At 54.1% G+C, this 20,713-nt stretch overlaps 1 protein-coding gene across 1 annotated transcript; it reads right to left on the bottom strand.

The window, feature by feature from the left end:
• Window positions 1-1,255: 1,255 nt before the first annotated feature.
• Window positions 1,256-18,296, bottom strand: LOC136103714 (uncharacterized). Its single transcript, XM_071809860.1, has 6 exons — window positions 18,256-18,296; window positions 16,346-16,653; window positions 6,011-6,481; window positions 4,604-4,933; window positions 4,273-4,439; window positions 1,256-3,447 (listed from the first exon to the last, which is right to left on the bottom strand). Exons 1-6 carry the CDS (start codon window positions 18,294-18,296, stop codon window positions 3,403-3,405), a joined length of 1,362 nt encoding a protein of 453 aa, XP_071665961.1. The 3' UTR covers window positions 1,256-3,402.
• Between the last annotated feature and the right edge of the window lie 2,417 nt (window positions 18,297-20,713).

Genomic DNA, 20,713 nt, shown 5'->3' on the forward strand with positions numbered 1-20,713 from the left:
TGGCAGTGGTTGTTTTCTGGTTCTGTCAGTGTGCTTTGCTGCCTGGGAAAGATGGAGCCCACACAACTGGCCCATGGTCCATCTCCAAACCTGGCCGGGCAGAGGCAGTTTGGTGCCTCCGGAGGGCGGCTGCCTGCACAAGCCTGTCCTGCTGCTGCCTCTCCATTGCAGTTCTGCTTTGTGCTGCATCGCTAAGGAGGCAGCTCAACAGTTTGTTCTGCAAAGAATGAATCAGCTCCAAGTGGGGTTGGTGGTAAAAAGGCAGAACACAGACAGGGAACTCCGACATAAACCACCAGAACAGCGCTGACTTCAGACCTGAGAAAACTGGCTTAGTTGAAGCGTGTTTGTTCTGTTACTTAGTTCTGTTTTGCATGATTGTGTGTTGAGACAGGACTGAAATGTCCGCAGGGTTTAGAGTTCACCCCTAAGTCTTCAGATTACTCAGAAAGCACTTAGCTAGGCTTAGAAGTCGTTGTTTGCTCTCCCTTTGCTCTAGATCTTCTAGGGATTTGCTTTTCTAGATTCCTTGTGGGAACTCTCAAAAACAGCAGAAGCCCAATGACCAATTATTTTCACTCACCATGTTTTGCTTTTGCAGTATAAAGTATTGTAACACAAAATGTCTATGACATGAGCTGGATGACTGTACCAGCTGGGAGAGACTGTTCGCTCAGGAGAGACTCTCATCAGCTCTGTAGCAAGAGCCAGGCTTTTGAACCCAACCAGGAGCTCTTACCTCCCTGTGGGTCTGAGCTCCAAAGGGAAGAGCTCCAAACAGCTATAAAGCAAAACAAAAAGAGGTACATGCCTTTCAGTTTGCTTTGTCTTCTGTAATATAGAAAGAAGCAGGACAGAAGATGCGACTTAGGTTTGGAAGAGGCTGGCTGTTGGAGGGTACAGTTGACAGCAGATGACAATAACGATATCTTCAATCAGAAGCAAAGAGAGTCCTTAAAGGTCTATGTTAGATTATTTGGTCTGGTGTGGTTCTCTAAGACATTTAATCTGATTTGACCATATAGAAATTAATCTCAGTCAACCCATACAGGGAATGACCGTGACAAGAAGCAACACAAGCCGGGGCTGGTCCTTCTGAGCCCCTAGAGCTGTGGTTTACAGCTGTCTGGCATTTCACTGGTGTCAGCTCTGTGAGTCTTCCTATCCCAAACAGCTGCTGTTTATGTATCACAGGATTCATTGTGATCTACAAAAGCTTTTCAGTTACACGTTTCCAATGAAAATATGACTAGGACACCTTTGGCATTTGTAACTTTATTGCAGAAAAAAAAAAAAATCCACTATTAACATATTTTACAAAGAAAGTTGCACTTTGGTGTTGGGTGAGTTTTCTTGCTCACCCCTTTCCCCTGGACAGTGACGCATGGGAAACCAGAACAACCAGCCCCTGCCCTTTCAGTTGTGTGCAGAGACACTTTCCAGCTATGCCAGCCTGCACCAGTTCCAGCCAGGATGGAGTTCTATTTTCCACCACTAACTTGCCTCCCTTTGTGCCAAAAACCAGTAGCACCCTGCCCTCCGGCTGGGAAAACAAGTCTGTAGCTAGGGAGATTGCTCTGTGCAGACAATGCTTGATACAGAAGCTCTGGAGTTGTGACAATTGCCCTTTAGTTTCCATGCAATAATAGTAGGAGAGAACCAACCCTTCTTCCCTGTTTTGCTGGGCATCCTTACAGTAAACAGATGCAAGGCCAAAGCCAACAGCTGAACCCAAACTGCGCTGCAGCCATTTGTCAGCCGTTTCGGAAGATAACGCGGGAAGGAGGAACTGCTGCATTATCCACTTCATCTATTTGACCCAGACCAGTTCTGCTCCATCTCTGGGCTTTGCAGATAATTTGAGCCCTGCTGATGGGCAAATTCCCCTTTCCCTGCTAAGACAAGCAATAACAACACCGGGAAAAAAAGGTAATTTTGCTAGTAAGGCCTGGTATCTGTCCTTTGTGAGTGCTGCTACTGAGAGACTGAGGCTTGTAAGAGCAATGTGGTAGATAATCTCTAGCCCTTGATGTATCCTGAGGGAGCAACTGGCTTAGTCAACAATCAAACACTCGAGAGAAGGCATGTGTTTCGCTTTACCAGCAGTCAAATGTGAATTAGGAAACAGGAGCAGGAGTTAATTACATGAAGACTTTCATGTCACGCACACTGGTCTTTCTGAGGCGAGTGCACTAAAAGATCCTGACTCACACTCAGAGGCTCTGGTCTGTGGGTTTCCTTGAGGGGCTTCAAGAGCCTTGGATGTAGTCTACAGCAGTGATATTTTGAGGTGAAAGTGCAGAATCTAATCAGCCTAACGCTTAGAAAGGGAAGGGGAAGAAGGCACCTACATCCAGGATCTGTTCTTGTGACAAGACAACTAGCTCAAAGACCAGCATCAGAAGGAAAAGGAGCTTCGACCTTGCATAGCAGAAGAGGGAGAGTGCAGTACCAGTTTTGTACAACAACTTTCAGCAACCAGACGCTAGCAGCAAAATGGGAGGTACCTGAGGAAAGGCGCGTGTCGATCCAGGCAGGGAAATGGCCCAAAATATTTACTGAGCCTGGGCAAGGAGTTTATGCATATGCTGAAAGCATCAAGTACGTGAGACACAGTTTCCTAATTTTGGTGAGGCCAAATTAGTGTGTCTAATTGGCAACAGACTAGGTTCTATCAAGATTTGTTAAGCTAAAATTATGTTCATTTTCCTCCCAGAAACTTCAAAGCAACATCAAGTAGCAAGGGCACTTCTCCAGTGGCCACAAAACAGTTTTCCCTGGTTAAAGAGAGAAGATACGCATGTAGGAAGGAAGCAGAGCAGTCTGACATCCTCCTGGTAGGTGTTTCAGGATGGGCAGTGCCAATCCTGGGGCTAAAGCTGAAACAGGAACAAAAAAAGTGCAAGAAAACCAAACCAAACAACCTTAAAAATACAGAACAAGAGGAGGCCCAAGATGACTGATTCCACATCCTTGGCTCCCTCAGAAAACAGCAGTGCCCTTTGCTAGCACTGTGCTGACACCACCAGTGTTAACAGCTCTTGTATGGATCACTTGCCCACCTCCTTTGAAAGCAGCAGCGGCCAAGATGGACAGAACAGATCCATGCAGAACATGAAGGCAAAGGTTGTCTTGGCTAATTGGTCACCATACTAAAAGGAGGAGGCACCTCTTTGGGGCATTGTTTTGAGGAGAGCCTGGAGAAAAGGGCCAGACTTGGACTGTGATTCCCAGCATAAAAACTTCAACACTGAACTATTTAAAATGTCTAAAACCAAAAGCCATCTGAAAAGGATCTTTCAGTTGTGTGCAAATCACAGCCCCTCATTCCTCAGCAGATCATCTGGGACCAAGTCCTCAAGGCCTTCTCCTCTGGGAAGTTCAGCCGGCCAGGCTGGTTGCCTAGTAGCTGTAGAGTGAGAGAGGGGTGTCCTCCATCATGTCATCCTAGAAGCAGAGAAGAGCGTGCTTTAATGAGACGTCTGCACGATGGCATCCAGTGCCAGTCTGGAAGAGTGCCGTGCAGGCAGCACAGCCTTCTCATCCACACTGTCACTATGTGGCCATCTGCCCAGCAATCGACCTGAATGCTGTCCCTGTGCAATTCCTGGATCTCTGGACTGTCACTCTCCCCTCACGCTCCAGCTTTTGGGAAGAAGAGGTGTATGTAGGAAGAGCTTGTCTGCTGCAGGAATGTGCAAAACCCTGGCTGGGGAGAACTCCACTCAGCTTGAAACAGCATCAGCTTGCTTGGTAGCTGCAGAAGGGAATTGGTACTCCTCTGTCCCAAATAGCACGGTGAGCTAGGTGCAGCTTCCCCAGAGCTAATCCAGCCTCTGAAACCCTCATATCTTTTTACAGCCCCAAGGGGTCAGAAGCAGACAGACGGACAGCCTCCCCAGGAACAGAGCACAGAATCTGCTTTGTCGTAGTCACAAAGCAAATATATCACAATACAGGAGGAGAGGCTAGGAAGGTGTCATTTCAGGGGAAGTTTGGATGGAACTTCCCTTCCTCTCTCTATTTAACCTCTTAGCATTCCCCTGCAGAGTGAGGGGAAGGCAGAGACCTTCTTTAGTGGCCAACCTTGAGACTTGCTGTCTTGATTCAAACCCTGGATGGAAGGAGAGGGACCTAAGAGGGAACAGGAGTTGTGATCAGCATTCTTGCTGCTGCAAATCCCCTTCTACTACATTAGCAATGCTTTGGGTAACTGCAAAGCAGCCAGTAGCAAGCCGGACCATGCCAGGCTGGGCTGAGGGTGTTACTCACCATGGGCAGGTCCTGCAGGCGCCGGAATTCCATGCGGCTGTTGTGCTGGCGGTATCTCAAGAAGCCGACCAGGCCTAGGATGCCCACCATGACAATGAAGACGGAGATCACAGTGATTACCAAGGGATCAGCCCTCGTTGTATCAGCCGAAGGAGAACTGGGTAGCTCTGCAAGGATACCAAGGGAATGAGGCCAAAGGAGAGCCTTCAAGGACTGGAGTAGCAAAGCCTTGGCTTTTCTGGTTCTGCTCAGTACAACTGAGAGGCAATTTGAGGTAGCCCCAACCCTTTGCTATGTTTTGTGAGAGCAGGGACAAAAGCAGAGCATTTACCTGGATTTTCGTCATCACCAACATCCAACACAGAAGCTTTCTCATGCATGGGCTCTAACGGCTGCTCCAGTGTGGATGTGCTGGTGGGGATGGCAGCTGTGCTGGTAGACACGGAGCTGGTCAGAAGGGGTCCCACTGTCACGGTACTGGAGGCGGCAGCAGAGGACGTGGTCCCTGCAGTGGAGATGGGAGCAGACGAGGTTCTGGGCTCCATGGTGCTCTCCTCTGTGGCACCCACAGGGCTCGTTCCGGGCCTGGTTTCAGACCTTGCTGCTGTGGGCCCCACAGTCTGCCCATCAAAAGGCCCCAGGTGAGAGCTGTTAGTTGTTGCTGCAAAATAGGAACAAGCATTTATTTCAAAGGATAAAGTGCAAGCGCACAGTTCTGTGGGACCGGATGAGATGGAAGCAAGGCTGTAAGGAAAACTACTGGGACTACAGGCAAAGCAGGTTATTGACAACCCTTTGGAAAGCAAGCAGGTCTCATAGCGCAGCCACAGCTGGGCCATGTCATAAACCACAGTGCACAGAGAGTCCTCTTGGTTTTCGTCTGTGCCAATCCGCCATGTCAGCCAACCTGGGGCCACAAGTCCTGTCCTCTGGGGACAAAGGACAAGCAGAGAATCCTCAAACAGCTCTGCAGAGAACTGGGGATAAACCCAGAGCAAGAGACCAGGAAAGGTCTCATCCCTCCTCACTGAGAGCACAAAGGGGCTGCCCAGGGACTGGGTAGCAGCATCCCCTGAGGCTGTGTTCCTGCATCACAGAACAGCAGGGCCCCATTACACAAGCCAGGATGCAGTTGTGCATCAACACCATGCAAATTGATGGTCAATCAACATCTGCCTTGCATCAGGGGTGTGTGACAGTCTGGCAGGCCCCAAGGTGGGTGAGACTGGGATCAGAGACCACATATACCCAGTTGCCATGCTGCCCAGAGGGATCTGAAGGTGGGGTAGGGGTTGCCGTGGTTGCCCAGGGATGGACGGGCTGATGCTCGTGCCTGCCCATCTCCATGCTTTGTGTTAAGTGAGGGTGTGCTGCCCCATTCTGCAGGCAGCAGGGAAGGCTCCTTTTGAGCTCCCAGCCCTGGTGCGGGAAGAGCCCAGTTGGGCAGCACTGCTGAAGCACGGTGTTTCAGATGAGGAATATTAAAGACTTCCCTGCACACAATCAACATCCTCATCAGCAAGCAGCCAGCACAATTGATACCATAATTAATGGGGTTTACAAAGAGGATGCTGAACTAGCAGCACCTCTGCAAGTCAGTCCCACTGAACTGGACGTGCTTAATGGCTCATTCCACTTTTCTCCCTCTCTCCGGTTCCCCTAAGAGTTCACAGGAGTTTCCAGGTTGGGCACCCTTGGGGCAGGACTTTCCACACAGGCAGTAAAGGCAAAGCCTCACCCGGCGCACTGCTGAGAGGAAGCGTGGGGGGTGCACTGCTGGCATCATCCATTTCTTCCGTTGTGCTGAAGGGCTCTGTGACTTCGTGGTGGGGCTGGTTGTCTTCCAGAGTGCTGGCAGTCGGGGTGGTGGGGAGGATTTCAGTGCTATCATTGACTGACACGCTCATGTTGTGGTGCTTATGCTGTGAAACTGTGACGTCCGCGGGGCTGGCAGTGCTGGAAGCCTGCAGTCCCTCAGCCTTGGTGCCCACCATGGGGGCGGTAGGGATGGAGACATCCTCCATCTCCGTCGTGTGGGCTCCAGTGGCATTGAGCGTTGCAGCAGTCAAGTTTCTTTCCAGGCTTGTGTTGGGAATGGCAGTAGTCACTGGGCTGAAGTCAGAGGCTTCCTTTGGCTGATGCGAGGTTACTATTGTGTTAAGAAAAGGTGATGGTGCCCCCAAGGTCTCTGCTGTCGTCTGGCTGTGTCCTACGGAACAGAGTTAAGAAATGCTGAGCTTTTCAGAGATGGCACACTGAAAGGGGAAACACTGACCCTCTCCATTCCCTTAACTCCAAATCCAGCACATGTTCACACCTGGGGAAGGGATTCAAATAGCTCCTCTGTCCTCCTGGTCTCTCTGAGGCAGGGATCTGCTCTAGGGGTCCTGTCGTTACCCTCCTCCCTCTCAAACCCTGTGCTCCTGTTCTCTGGGGTCAGTATCAATAACCCTCTACACTAGAGCACCTCAAAGCTTTTTAGAGGATTTTTTTCTTTTTAAAGTACCACCTGAGACCGGAAGATAAATCTTCCTTGGTTCATTGAGAAAGAGGCAGAAATGGTGCAGAAAAAGCATAAGCGGGGAAAAACTGGAACTAGATCCCCTGGCCTGATTACCTATAGAAAAGTGATCTTTAAAATGTCTGTGTCTGGCAAGGATAAAGCGTATATTGCTAGTCATCTTAGTAGGAGCGTGGGCTTGCTGCTAGAGGGAAAGGTGAAATGGGTAGCAAGAGAGCACTACAGCCCATAGGGAGCTCTGGGAGCTGCCTTCACGAGGTATTTATGAACATGTCACCACCACAAAGTGCAACTGTTGTCACAGGAATGGGGACCTACTCAGCCTCTCATTACAGCAAACAGGGCTTCTCTAGCGGGAAGCTGCAGGGAGGAAGGATCCCCTGTGGATCCACAGCCGCTAGACGGTGTGACAGCATGAGAGAGAGGGAAAGGCACAAGGCTCTTACACTGCCTGTCATAAACATGGATCCTGTGAGGGGCTTTCGGGGGGGTAAACAGGAAAAAAAAAACAACAGAAAAATGTAGCCATATCAGGATGGACTCTCCAGCCGATTTAAAAACATCACATGGTCAATATTTTGATGATTTCTGTTCAAGTTTCTACCCAAGCCACAGACGTGTGATGAGGCAACTACAGAAAAAAATAAAGGTACTGAAAAAAATGCATCTTCATGCTCACTCCACAATGGAGAAGCATCTGAGGCAGATGCCATAACCAAGAAACATTCATCCATCAACAAAGCGGCCCATTCTCATACGAAGGCTTTAGGGAAATCTCAGCAGTTTTTAAAAGCTCTTCAGAACAGACACAGTTATCAGAGCTCTTCTCCAGTCACAGCACTTAACGAGCCCTAAAAAAAGACACGACGCGCCTCCCTCAGGAGACCATTGCAGTACCCGGGCCGGCTGGAGATGCCAACCCTGGCAGCAGCCTGACGGCGCTGGGCTCCCCCAGCCCGGGCCCCTGTCCTGGGAGGGCTCCCACGGGGGATGCACAAGCAGGGGCAGCACAGCCCCGCTCACATTTGGAGAACGAGCCCTCAAGGGGACCCCCAGCTGGGGCAACTTCGTGAAGACCCACGCGTAAGTGATGCTCCCTTTGGCTTTGCCTGGATCCAGCTGTCTTTGCGCCTTTACACAAGGCAAGCTGCTCTCTGAAATGGAGCTAAGGCGTAGGATGTGCTTGCACCAGTAACACCTGCAAGGAAAAGAGCCGAGCACTGCGTTTCCCAGGATCAGGCGCCAAAGCTCACAGCTCTTCATGTGACAATTTCCAGCCCCAAACCCAGTATTGCTATTCAGCGCGCTGCGTGCTGGGTGGGATTCCAGCAGCCCCAGAGCCTGTGTTCCCTGAAATTAAAACAGTTTTAGAACAAATATGAGGCCTTGGTACTTTTAAAAAATATTCTTTAAGCTTCGATTGTTTGCTGCTGCTCTTATCTACAGTCATGCTGAAAAAAGCCATAGCTAAATAGAAAGCTAAATGTATTCATGAGGTGTTAATGTCTACATCTTATTATTTGCAGTCTCTCAGAAAAAGCAACACTACAAATAGCGCTATGCCAGAAACTGGTTTCTTGACCGGTTGGGCATTGGCAGATGCTCGCTCTGTAAACACCCGGCTACCTGCTCCTACGCAGCAAGAGACGCACACAGAGGTGCGTTGTCACCGTGGGGTAAACAGGAAAGGTGGTGGCCAGGTGCCCGGCCAGCAGCGTGCCGGGCTACGTGCTGCTTTGAATAGCTGGCCTGTGGCTGGGACAGCCTCCCATGGGGTGGCAAACCGAGAGTGGGGGCACGCAGAGGAAAGATTTGGGGAGAGCTGTTTTGCACAAAGGTCTGCACAAGTTTGAAAAAGTCCTGCCAGTTTCTGGCTATGAAAAGAAATCCAGGGGAAGGCGGGCAAGTCTGCGCTCTCCACACCAGGGCACCTCACCAGTGCCAGGAACCGGCATCCCTGCCAGGAGGTGCTGTGGGACCGGAGGGTTTGTGGGGACAAGCAGCTCCCCCTGCCCTGCAAATAAGGACGGCTCCACACACAGCTCCCCGCTGTCTGCAAGAGGGAGATTTAGCTGTAGTAGTTATTTCCCTAAGCTCTTCTCTCCCTAAGTAGCCACATGGCTCCTTCCCACTGTCCATGACCACCAAGGCAGCGGTACCCGGGCAGACGTGTTGCTCCAGCCCTGGATCCCACAGGAAGGTGGCAGGACCTCTGCAGCTTGTGCTGTAGCAGCAGCCAGCCTGGGTCTGGCCTAACACCGCGCTGTGGTGTGTAAAACCTGGTTTGTAGAGAACTGAGATGTTAAAATGGGCAGGCATGGAGCAAGACAGGGAACCGCTGGGGCAGCAGGGTCCTGCTCAGGGGCCTTTGAGCACGGCAGGAGTTGGTGGCACCTGGATTAGCAGGTCATCCAGCACATCACAGCACACCCAGCTCAGGAGACAAAGGAGAGCCTGGAAAAAGGGAGAGCCTAAACCAGGCTAACACAAAGACTCAAGCCATTAAGAGATGATGGTGGGAAGATAGAGAACAAGGCAAGAGCCTTAAGACAAGGAAACAAAGCATAGTGAGTAAATCCTGATCACTCGGGGACAGAGAGACAAAAGGTCACCTATCACCTTCTGTCAACTCCTAGGGGGTGACACATCCAAAGCCAGCACAGTCACCAAGCAAGGCACCTAGGGGCATAACCGACAGGTGCAACTTGGTACTTGTGAGCATGTCTGTGTTAAAGAGTGCAAACACAAAGAGTTTTACTTCAGTTATGTTTTAAAATAAAAATACTCTCCTCTAGTGTCTTGCATTAACATTTGCTACACCATTTCTGCAATGCCACAACTTTGTTTCCCACAGTCTTATCACCTAAATGGGCAACCTGTTCCCACCCAGCTCCGGTGCAAAGCCTGCAGAGCACTGAGGAGAGCCCGGCTCTGCCGTGAAGCTGCTGCGCTGGCTGTGCTGGATGAGACCCAGCAAAGCCCACGTGGACCAGCCGCTGCGGTTTGCTCTGGGTCCTCGCTGCCCAGCAGGTCGGAAAATCCCCAGCGCAGTCGCTGCTGCTCCCGTCACTGACTGATGGTGTTTTTAGCTGTTTATCAGTTACTTATAGAGACGCAGGTCAGAGCTCGTTACTCTGGCGTCTTCCTGGAGGAGCTCTGCTTCCTGCACCATGTGCCAGGGAGGCTGTGGCTGCACTGCCTACGGCATCACCCTCATCGGCTCCTGGAGACAGGTGGGAACCAGGCACCTCTTGTCTTGGGTGGAAAGGGAAGGAGTTGGTGTGGATGCTTCACCTTTTATGGGATCCTCCCAGGCCTGACAGTTGCAGCACCTCAAGGCAGCTGGTGAAGGTGCAGTCAGTCACCTTTGGATCCATAATAAAACAACTACGTACTGGAAGTTTGGAAGCAGGACCAGCTGGAAGCAAGAGCTCTGATAATAGCAGGATCTCTGTTTCCCTGATGGGGAACCAAGGGTGGGTTTGCTTTGGTTACGCTGCAGTGCCTGCTAAAGCAGAGCTGGCTGGTGGTCCCCTGGCTACGGCCCCGCTCCTGCCCCACATCTGTGCTAACCACCGGGCTCAGCCTGCGTGTGGTGAGAACCAGCGATCTCAGCCCACATCAGGGCAGGGCTGGTGGATTTGGAGCAGCAGCTCCCATCAGACAGTGCTGACTGCAGTGACCTCTGCCTGGGAAAAGAGAGGGGCAAAGGAAGAGAGCGGCCCCAAGGGAGGAAGGATGCGGCCAGCTGAGAAGCCCCTGCCTTGGACAAGGGTGGGAAACGCTCCCTGCTCCACGAGGGAACGGAGGGTTTGAGCACCAGCCCACGGCTTTGAGCACCAGCCCATGGCTTCAGCCCCTCTCCAGCACTGCGTGACGACACTGAGGGACCTCCACACATCAGCCCGAGCTCCCATCAGCTCCAGAGCAGCCGTGGTATAAATATGCCATAACGGAGAGGCGTGAAGGAAGCCAGCTCTGCAGGAGATGGGGCCGTTCCTGCTTTGCGCTCCCTGCCCAAGTTTCAGGGCTGGGGCCAAGCGAGGGGCTGAGGAAGGTTTGCACAAGCAGCACAGAGCACCGCTGCTGTGTCAGGGCAGCCATGCAGAGCGGGACATCTCCGCCATCCTCTGCCACAGCAGCCACTCCACTGTCTATTTGTTTCTCAGAATAAAACAAGGCAGCGAGACAGAGCAGCTGGACCAACCTGCGGACCAGCTCTTGCCACAACCCTCCTGCCCCAGCCCCAGCAGCATCCTCTGCACCCTCCTTCCTGTCTCAGCCAGAAACAGCAGCCTGAGCTCCCCGAGGGCCAACACAAACCAAAATTCAATCCATAGGCTTTACCACCATTTCCAAAATCCTTCTTAGAGTGAGCTGTAGGAAAGCTGCATAAGGTAAGGAAGGCAGCAGAGGCTGGTTGCTGGGGCTGGAGGGAGAGCAGGGCAGCGGGGTGCAGGCTGCAGGCACCCCTGGGGGAGGTGCACGGAGACCCAGGGGAGAGCTGAGCACAAAGACAAAAGGATCCACCAGGATTTTGGAGGTGCCCATGGGAGCAGGACTCCCTGGTGCGGGTGTATTCCCCTGTGCAGGCTGTCACTCTCTGCAGATAGCACCTCACTTACATTAGCTTCCTACAGAATGCATGTCAAACCACCGCTCTGATTCATTGAAAAGGCACCCAGACCCTTCTAAAATGCTATTTTTGTGCACTAACTGAATTCAATTTTCATTTAAGCATATGTAACAGCTCAAGTCACAAACAACCTAGTAAAATGCAAAATTAGTGTGTTTAAAAAGTAACAGCATAAGCTGCAACTTATATGTATTTACACAATTATATCCTCTTGCTTAGCAAAGTACTCCATTAGCTGTAGAAATTATCTTTTGTTGCCAGTTATTACATTTTTATGGTTACCAACCAACGGTAATTAAACAACCTCTTCAAGGAAACAGAGCTTGAGTAGAAATGCAAATAAAACCATATAGCGGGATTTAAAACCAAGGCTCCTAACTTCATTTAAAAGCAGAACTGGAGGAGCTGCTGATTAGATACCAGCTGAGCCTAACGTCGTCTTAACTCAAAGCTTGGAATTAAAAAAAATACAAGTGGCAGAGGAGATTTCTGGAGCCCCCCAGGTAGGTGCCAGATGCACTCAGGGATGCTGTAGCGCAAACACCCTCATCGCAACAGAGCGAGGCACAGGGACGCAGATCCGGTACGAAGGGCAACTGCTCTGTAAGCTCAGCTCCAGTTTGATGCCTTGCAGGACCTCGATGGAGTCAGGAGGCCACTGAGCTGCATTTGCTGCAGACTCCAGCGCTCGCCCTGCCAGGGCTGCTGTCAGGACTGTCCCCATCTCCATCCTGGCAGAGGGAGGCTGAATGGGCTCCATCTGCTGCAAGGAGTCTGGGCATGGGGTGCAGGGATGGATTGGACCTCTCAGCCTGTTTGGGGACCACAGCGAATCTCTTGCACAGCAGCAAGCCAATTCACTGCACCCCTCATGGCTTCTGCGAGCTGAGCTGTGCCCTGTTGCACAGGCAGCAAAACTGGGGGGGGAGAACTGAACTGGGGGTGCTGGGTGCCCAGCGTGGCGCTGGAGAGCTGCCAGGCCAGGCACACTGCAAAGCAAGGGCTGCAGTAAGGGACAGGAATAGAAACTGGGTCTCCTGACCAAGAAGCTCCTTCCAGCCCGATAGGCAGGTGGCCACGAGCCGAGCACGAGACGGGGCTCAGATTAGATATGGGGTGCCGAGTGAGCACAGCGCTGGGGAGCGACAGCCCAGCGCCCAGCCTGCCCTGGCAGGCATGAGGATGCTTCCTCAGGGCACCTGCAGATCCCTGGCCTCAAACTTGACCCTGTGGGGAGCAAAAAGGGGAGCCAGGAGCGTGCCAGAGCTACCACCTTGTTTGGTGGCACAGTATTTGGGATGGGGACAACCAGCTGATGGTGGCCTAGCAGAGCCAGAGTTGTGAGAGCAGAGATGAGCAGCCCTGGAAATGGCACCGTAAATGCTGAGCACAGGTTCTTCGGTACTAGAAAAAGCCAAAAGGCAGTGCAGACGTGCCCAGAGCGGGCAGCGGTGCCAGAGCCGGAGATGGGGAGGGGGACAGTGCCAGCCCAAGCGCCTGCCTGCAGGACACAGCACCCCGGGTGGCACGCTCTGCCTGGCCCTGCCATGGGAGCCTTTCCCACCCAGCCAGGACAAGGAGAGATGCAAAAAACTATGCTTTCCCACAGGTTTGCATGAAGCCCCATCACGGATCCCCCATTTAGAGGGAAGGGGGCATATCCCGAATTCCCGTGGCAGGGTAAAAGGGGAGAGCAGTCTGCCTTGCTCAGCCACCACTATCATACCAGCCAGTTATATTTTCCACTGGCCACATGCAGCTACAAAGAATCCTGCCTGGCAAGAAGGTGCCCAAGAGGCTCCCACATTGTTTGCTTTGTTCCTTGGTGGAGGATTTGAGCCGTGATGAAGATCCCTTTGCCCAGAGGCTGCTGGGGACACGCACAGCACCTGAAGCCTGGGAAACCTGCCCTTCTCTGGGGCTGCATAACCCAAATAATACAGCAACACCAGGGAGCTCTGGCATCAGCCAGCTTACCTTGGGAGTCACAGCTGCAGTAGAGGAAACACATCATTAGGAGAAAATTAATTAGCCCGTTGCCTTAATAGCAGCCCAATGTCAGCAGGGGGCCTGGTCTCCAGCATGGTGTGGCAGGAGCTGGGGGAAGTCTGGACATGAGGAAATCTGCCCAGGACCTTCCAGCTGTGTGGCTACTGGTTTAATAGGCCACGGAGGACGCACTCTGCCCTGAGGAGCCACAGTTTGGATCATGCAGCGTGAGTGTGGGCCTGGCTGTGGCCTCAGACTTAGGAAAGCTGCCCCACTGAGCGTGGTAGGGAAGAAGGCAGCCGGCATCCCTGCAAGGCAGCCTGGTGGAAACCCCTGCAGCAAGAGCAGCGTCTGCTCATCAAGTGGGTCTGGGTGGAAAGAAAGGAGGGAGAGGGACCTCTATGCTTTAGATTGTCCCCCCTCCCCTTTGCCCAGAGGGATGTGGCCAAGGGAGCTGAAGGAGGTAAGTGCTGCCTAAGGGGTCAGGCCTTGGAAGGGCAGCAGGGAGCCAAGATCCACCAGGCACCTGGCGCTGGGGGAAGAGCACGTGCAAAAATGGCGTAAAAAAACAATGGCACAACACAATGGAGCTGGGCACGGGGTGCAGGGTCAGTATTTACCCCACACAGCTGGAAGTACCACCCTGAAGAGAGGACCGAGCTGTGGCTCAGCTCTGGGTGCAGCAGAGCCAGGGCTGCCCAGCCAGGGTGGGGTTGCGGCCACGCGCTGCCCCTCGCCCTGGGCAAAGAAGGGGAAAAGAGCCATGGCAGATCAGCTGTGGGGCTCTGCAAGTGGACGCGCTGCCCGCCTGTGTGCACGGCCCTGGGTCCCGGCAGATGGGGCTTTATACACTCGCGCTGCTCCTGGTCCTGCACCATCCCCATAGCTTGGGAGGCAGCTCAGCACAGGAGGGGAAGGCAGCAAACTGCCCAGACCAAAATTACTCCGGGGTTTTATTTGTAAGGCTAACAGTGCTGGAGGAAGTGGATTTCCGCAGGCAGCGAAGAAAGGCTGCATTGAGAGGCTGGGGTGGGCAGAGCCCCTCTGTGGCCCCACAGCAAACCTGGCTGGGGAGTGGGAGCAGGCACTGCCGGATGGGGGGGCAAACAGGATCTGTGCTGGGAGCAGGGAGACCAGCTTGTGGGGCTGGGACAAGCCTGGTTTTGGACAGGCTTGGGGACTGCTGACTTCAGGGCCAGTCTCCAGGTGAACATTTCCTTCCCCCACCACTGTCCTGCTGGGATTCTCTGGTGTCTCAGTAAGAGTTGTGCTTGCTCTGGGGCAGTTTTTTATCTCTTCCATGCCACCTATTTTCACAAAACATTTGCTCTCTCAGCTGTGGCTGGGGTTAACTAGTGGACCAAAAATCCGTGAGGACAAGGGCCAGGCCAGCTGCATAGGTGCCATTTCCTGAGGCTGTGAAAAGACTTTGGTATTGGGATGCTAAGAACAAAACATGTAAGGAAAAATCCAGTGCAACTTTAATTCTGGCATGTCCCAGCAGTTTCAGTCTTGGACTTCGCAATGTGAGGGCTCCTATGAGCCAGCTGGGGCAGGGAGCATTCCCCGGGAACCCCAGCGTGCTGGGGGCAGGAAATGGGGCCAGCGAAGCCAGTGGCAGCCCTGAGCTCCTCCTCCCCGAGTGATGGAAATCCTGAGCTGTTCCTCTGGTGAGTTGTTCCCTGCAGCAGTGGGTCACCTCCCCACCGCAGCGCAGCCACACTCGCACGGAAAGCACAGCGTTACCCAAGGTTTTGCCCACAAACAGGGGGCTGGTGTGGGACTGTGTCCCCATGCTCAGCTTCAAACCCAGCTAAACCACATCCGAAACCTCAGCCTGAGCGCTGCTCTTGCTGCGGGCGCTCAGCCCTGTGGGCACCTAGGCTGTGGTTTTGCCACCCCCAATTATTACAAACCCAGTTTCTTTGCATCACCCCTCTGTCTCTTACTGCTGCTGTCACAGTGCTTGTGATCTGACCTGAGTCTGTCCAAGGGGTTTTCTCAGCCACAAAGAGGAAACATCTTTATTTCCAGAGCCCCAGGCAAGCCCCTAAATGCCAGCTCAGACTTTGTCACTGCCAGGGTCACGGGGGATGGTGACAGCCCCCCAACTCGAGGCACACTCCCAGCCATGCAGTGGGTCCCGGCGGACGGGGCTGTCAGCGCCCGGCTGCAGACTGCGCCTGCACACGTGGGGACATGTTGCGCGTGGAGCCGAGCTGAAACACAGCGTGGGAGAGGCTGCCCGGGGCCGGGGTCTGGCTCCTGCTCTGTCCCACGCACCGGCATCGCCTCCTCTCCCACAGCGCGACGAGATGGGCGCCCTGTGCCGGCAGGGAGGCGGCAGAGCTCGGGCTTTGTCCGCGGTCCCCTCGGTGGGAAACTCAGCAGCGGCTCGTAGGCACCCAAGAGCTGCAGGGCTGGAGACAGGGGCCTCGCAGGGCTGGATGCTGCGAGTGCCCCCGGGCTCACTGCTCCGCTCCCCGCGCGTCCCCTCGAGTTCCCCATTGGGCTGGAGAGGTGAACCCGGCCCGGCTCCGCCGGCGGGGGAACAGAGCCTGCAGCTGCCTTGTATGGGCAAGGCCGGGGCGGGCGGCCTCGCCGCTGCCTTGAGCGCGGGGCTCGCCCGGGCACTCCCGAGCATCTCTGGGCGACCAGACCTGCGTGCCCGCCGGGGCGACGGCGCCCGCGGCCGCGGGCACTTCGCCCGAGTTTCGGGGTCCGGGCCGGGGCGCTGCTCCCTGGAGGTTTCCGTCATCAGGGGGGGCTCCCCAGACCCTCTTACCCCAGCCCCACCAGCGGGCGGAGGCGCCCGCGCCCCCGCGCTGCCCCGACGGCTGCCCTCGGTGCTGCGCTCCCCGCCGCGGGGGGACCCCCCGGGCCGTCCCCAGCCCTCCCGGTGCCCCTCGGGCGGCCGCCCCCGGTACCTGGCAGGGCGCAGAGCAGGCAGCAGGCGGCAGCGAGGCGGAGCAGGGTGCGCCGCGTCCCCTCCATGCTGGGCCGATCCGCGCTGGTTCCGCCGGCGGCACCGGGGCGGCGCCGGGGCGGGGCGGGCGGCACGTGGTCCGGCCCCAGCCCCGGAGGCGCGGGGCGGGGAGCGCCGCCAGCCCCCGCAGCGCCAGCAGCCTCCGCAGCCCCGTCCGGCCCCGCACCGCCCACGCCCCTCCCGGTTCGGTACCCAGCACTCGAGCAGAGCACTCCGGTCCGCTCCTGGTTGGTCCCCGGCTCTCTCGCTCTAGTTCGGCACCACCCCCGGCATCATCTGTTGGTCCCAAGCATCCCCGGTTCGGGCAGGATGCTCTTGGTCCAGTCCCTCGTTGGGCCCGGCATCCTCGAACCGGTCACCCCTGGTTTGTGTAGGGCACCCCCAGTCCGGTCCTTCTGTGTGCTGGGCATCCCCCGCCCAGTCCTGCACCACCCTGTCACCCCGTGCTGGTCCAAGTGACTCCAGGCCCTCACTATCCCTCGATCTGGTCGTGCATGGCACCCCCAGCTCAGCCTGGCACCCCACTTCTGCCCCATACAGGGATGGGGACAGCAGCCAAGCCCAACATGGGGCATCACTGTGAGGCTCCAGCACTGTTTCATGGTACCAGGGTCTGTGGAAGCAGCTGGATGCAGAGCTGTTCCGAGCAGCCCTGGATGCTGCCATGGCCAGGGCTGAGGCAGGTGCCACAGCTCTTTTTTCAGGGCACTCTGCTGTCCGTGGGGCACCCCCTGGTCCCACATCCCTTCCAGCCTCCTGGGGGCTGGTGGGACCCACCCAGGCATTGTGAGGCTTGAGCCAGCAGCCATCCTTCAGAAAGTCTGGACACACTCTTCTGGTTACCATTTCTGAAGCAGAAACCCCATTACGAAGCTGGTGGTGGCCAAGTGCTCAGCCAGGCACCCTGCACCAAGGCTGCTCTCTGGAAGGACCAAAAACCTCCTTGTAAATTCCTTGTCATGGTGTTTCCTCTCTGACTGCAGTCTCGTGGTGCAGCTGCCATGAGCCCTCCTGTCCTGCCCCACCAGCTCTTACAGGAACAACAGGAAGATTTAGGACTTCTCTGATTTAGAAAGGTGCCCTTTGCCCATAAGGTGCAAAGAACATGGGACCTCAGAGGCATCCAAGGGTCCCACATAATGGTGTGGTCCTTGCCGACCCCCTCTCAGGCTGCTTTGACAGAGGTGAGGCTGTGGGTCCCCTTCTCCAACACGATACCTGTGTCTGCACCACCACAGGACAGAGGAGGAAGATGGAAATGGATATTTTTGCTCCCCAAGAGGTCTTGCCTTTCGTCTTCAGTGTTGGGCTCCTGGGCACATCCTGCCCTCAGTTCAGAGGCAGATATAAGAAAAGAGGGTCTATCTGATGCAGAACTGATCATGTCTTTTACTATCTCTTTAAAACAAATCTCAGCCTCTTATTGCAAATGTGTTTGTAGCTGCTTATCACTTATCACCCCCCCAAACCAGATGTAACATGTCTGGCATCCTGATAAGGCAGAAATAATTTGGCTTATACAAATTTCCCAGTTCAAAAGGGAATTATTTTAAACACATCTACAACTTTTTCTAAGTGATAAGAGTCTTCTGCTCTCCCCTAGATGCCACTGGGCTGCCCGGCAGAGCAAAGCCTCCTTTGTGCCAGACAGGATTGGGCTCTAGGTGCCACAGTGTGCACCACCTGACACGGCACCTCAGAGCCTGCCAGATCTCACCAGTGAGGGACCAGTGCATTTTGACACCCTTGGCACCCACTTCTGGGGAGGACATGGGCTCCAGGGGACATCGGTGCTTCTGGCTGCGACTTCGGGTCTTGAGCGTGTCTGATGCCTGCAAGTTTCTGACTCACGTCTGTCCTTTGGTCTCTGGAGATGCTGAAATGATATCCATCTCAGCTGGCTTACAGACAGCAGCTCTCCGTTGCCAAGGTTACCCAGTCCCTCTGCTTTAATTAAGCGTATAGACGTGGCACGGGGTATCTTCAACAGCTGGGGGACAGGGAGAGCATTGGGCTGGCACTCCCCAAGGGGTTTGTGAGCAGCACGATAAACCTGGGCAGATGAGCTGCCCTGCAGGTCACTGCTATTACTTTAGCTGATCTCTGCACTCATTAGGATTACGACTAACACACTAATGAGGTGATTTTGGCTCTCCATAGCACGGAAGGGGCAGTTGGGAACAAGAAAAGAGACTGCAATGGTGTGACGGTGTCTTTGTGGTGACATTGCCGCTTTCCTACCCTGGAGAAGGGAGCAAAAGCAAGGGGCACTTTAACATCCCACTGGTGCACAGCTACTTTTTCTTGGAGTGAGCAAGAATATTCCCCTCAGGTAGCAGGCAGGAGCCCCCTATGTCCGTGTGGGCTGTGCAAGGGCTCTGACTTGCTCAGAAAGTAGTTGCCCTGGGCTGTTTGTAAGGAGGACTGGAAACATCCTTGCAAACCTAAGCAGCATGTAGACCAGACAGGTCTGGGTAGCAATGGGAGTTGAGGACTTAGAATAACTTCCGAAAGAAAGTTTTGTGCTTGAAAAACATGGTATTAACCTCTGCCTGTGTCACGCTCTCTCTTGCAGTGGCTTTATTTAGCTCCTGTCCTTTCATTTCTGGCCGGCAGCCAGAGCACGGAGCAGACCAGAGATGCTAATGTTGATTATGCTAATTCAATAGGAAGAAGCAGATAATAGAAAACAAGTGAGTGGAAAATAGTGGCAGCAAAAGGGCTGAGGGGAAGTAAGGGCATAGGTAGCGGGGAGGGAAATGTTGGCCCTGGGAGAGACACTGAAGCTCAGTGCTTGTCTGTGTCCTCCAGCCTGGGCTACAACACAGGCTGAGTGTGTCCCTGAGTGAGCAGAGCAGCAGCACAGCTTTGGTCCCACTGGCACTGTCACACCAGCGCGGCCCCTGTGTGATCTGAAGAGTGATCACCTCTTCCACACAGCCCGGAGGTGAGTGGTTGCAGCAGCGGGAGCCCTGGGCAGAGGGATGGCAGCCGTGGCCAGCACTGCTGGCATGTGGCTGCTTCACCTGGGCTCTGGGCTCACACAAATTGTCCTATTTCTGTGCATTCCCTTCTCTGTTCTCTGCCCTTTGCCACTGGGCACCGGGAGCACCGCTGGCACACATCTCACCCTGCCCATGCAGAGAGCTCAGCAGACCCCAGCCTGCCCCGGACCACCCTGCAAACCTGCTGTTTCAGGAGGGCTGGGCAGGATTGGAGTTGGTCTTGGGGTAGACAGGCCAATATATCATCCCCAGACAGCTGCTCTCTCATCCTCCAGAAGCACTTCACTGTGGGATGGGGCAAGGGGATGCTCTCAAAGCAAGACAACTCAGCACTTGAAGGGATTTTTAATTCGCAAGAGAGCCGTAGCAAACTGACAGGAGCAGAAGTGCTAATCCAAAGTGAGTCATTCCCCTCCTCCCTAATATTGAAACATTTTAAAAGTTTTTTATGAAAGGCAAATTAAATCTCACAAGTCAGAGCCAAGAAAAAAGAATTTATCAAAGAGCAGAAGATGCTACTGGGTGACTTGCAGGCAGAGAGAGGGAGCATTCGCTCAGCAGCCCAGGATATTACATCTCCGTTGCTCTCCCAATGCAAAGAGCACTGCCATTCATCTATTTTTAACACCAGTGACGCAGGCGGTGAACCTGACTTCAAGGCTGTCTTCCCCCTGCATATCTGTCCTGACTCATCTTTCTTTTCAAGGGCCATTCACAGCTTCGTGGCCTAGCGAAGGAAGACAGGAAAAACAAAACCGAAGGAAAAAAGCAGATGAGACAACAAAGCATTGGAGGCAGAGAACTAATCTGGGAAAAGAATAATAAACACTGGGACTTCACTGCCTGGGGGAGCTGGAAGAAATGAAGGAGCTGGGAGACCTGAATGTATCTGGGGTCACAATGATTTGGGATCAGGATCTCTCACACAGCTGAGCAGGGACCTGGTGGCAGCTGGGTGCTCGAAGCTCTGCACAAAGCCCAGGCTGGAGGAAGCGGGGGCAGAGCTGAGGGTACCCAAGCCAAGCGTGGCTGGGGGGACAAGCTGAAGAGCTCTGCTGTGGGTGATGTCTCTGTTTTCAGTGCCAGAATGGGTCTCTGCACCGTTGTAATTGCAGAGATAAGGGCAGCAAGTGTGAGGAGTGTAACAAGAGCAGGGGAGGCTGCTGCCCAGCCCCTGGAGGCGAAAAGCTGTGCTTTAATGCCAGAGAGGAGCTGGCTTAGCTTGGGAGTGAGGACGGTGCACCAGGCAATGCAGGAACCCTTTTGGGCCTTGGCATGGGGCAGGAGAGGTGGGACCGATGTCC

This window comes from Patagioenas fasciata, chromosome 6, assembly GCF_037038585.1.
Source record: "Patagioenas fasciata isolate bPatFas1 chromosome 6, bPatFas1.hap1, whole genome shotgun sequence".
NCBI classification, from domain to species: Eukaryota; Metazoa; Chordata; class Aves; order Columbiformes; family Columbidae; genus Patagioenas; species Patagioenas fasciata.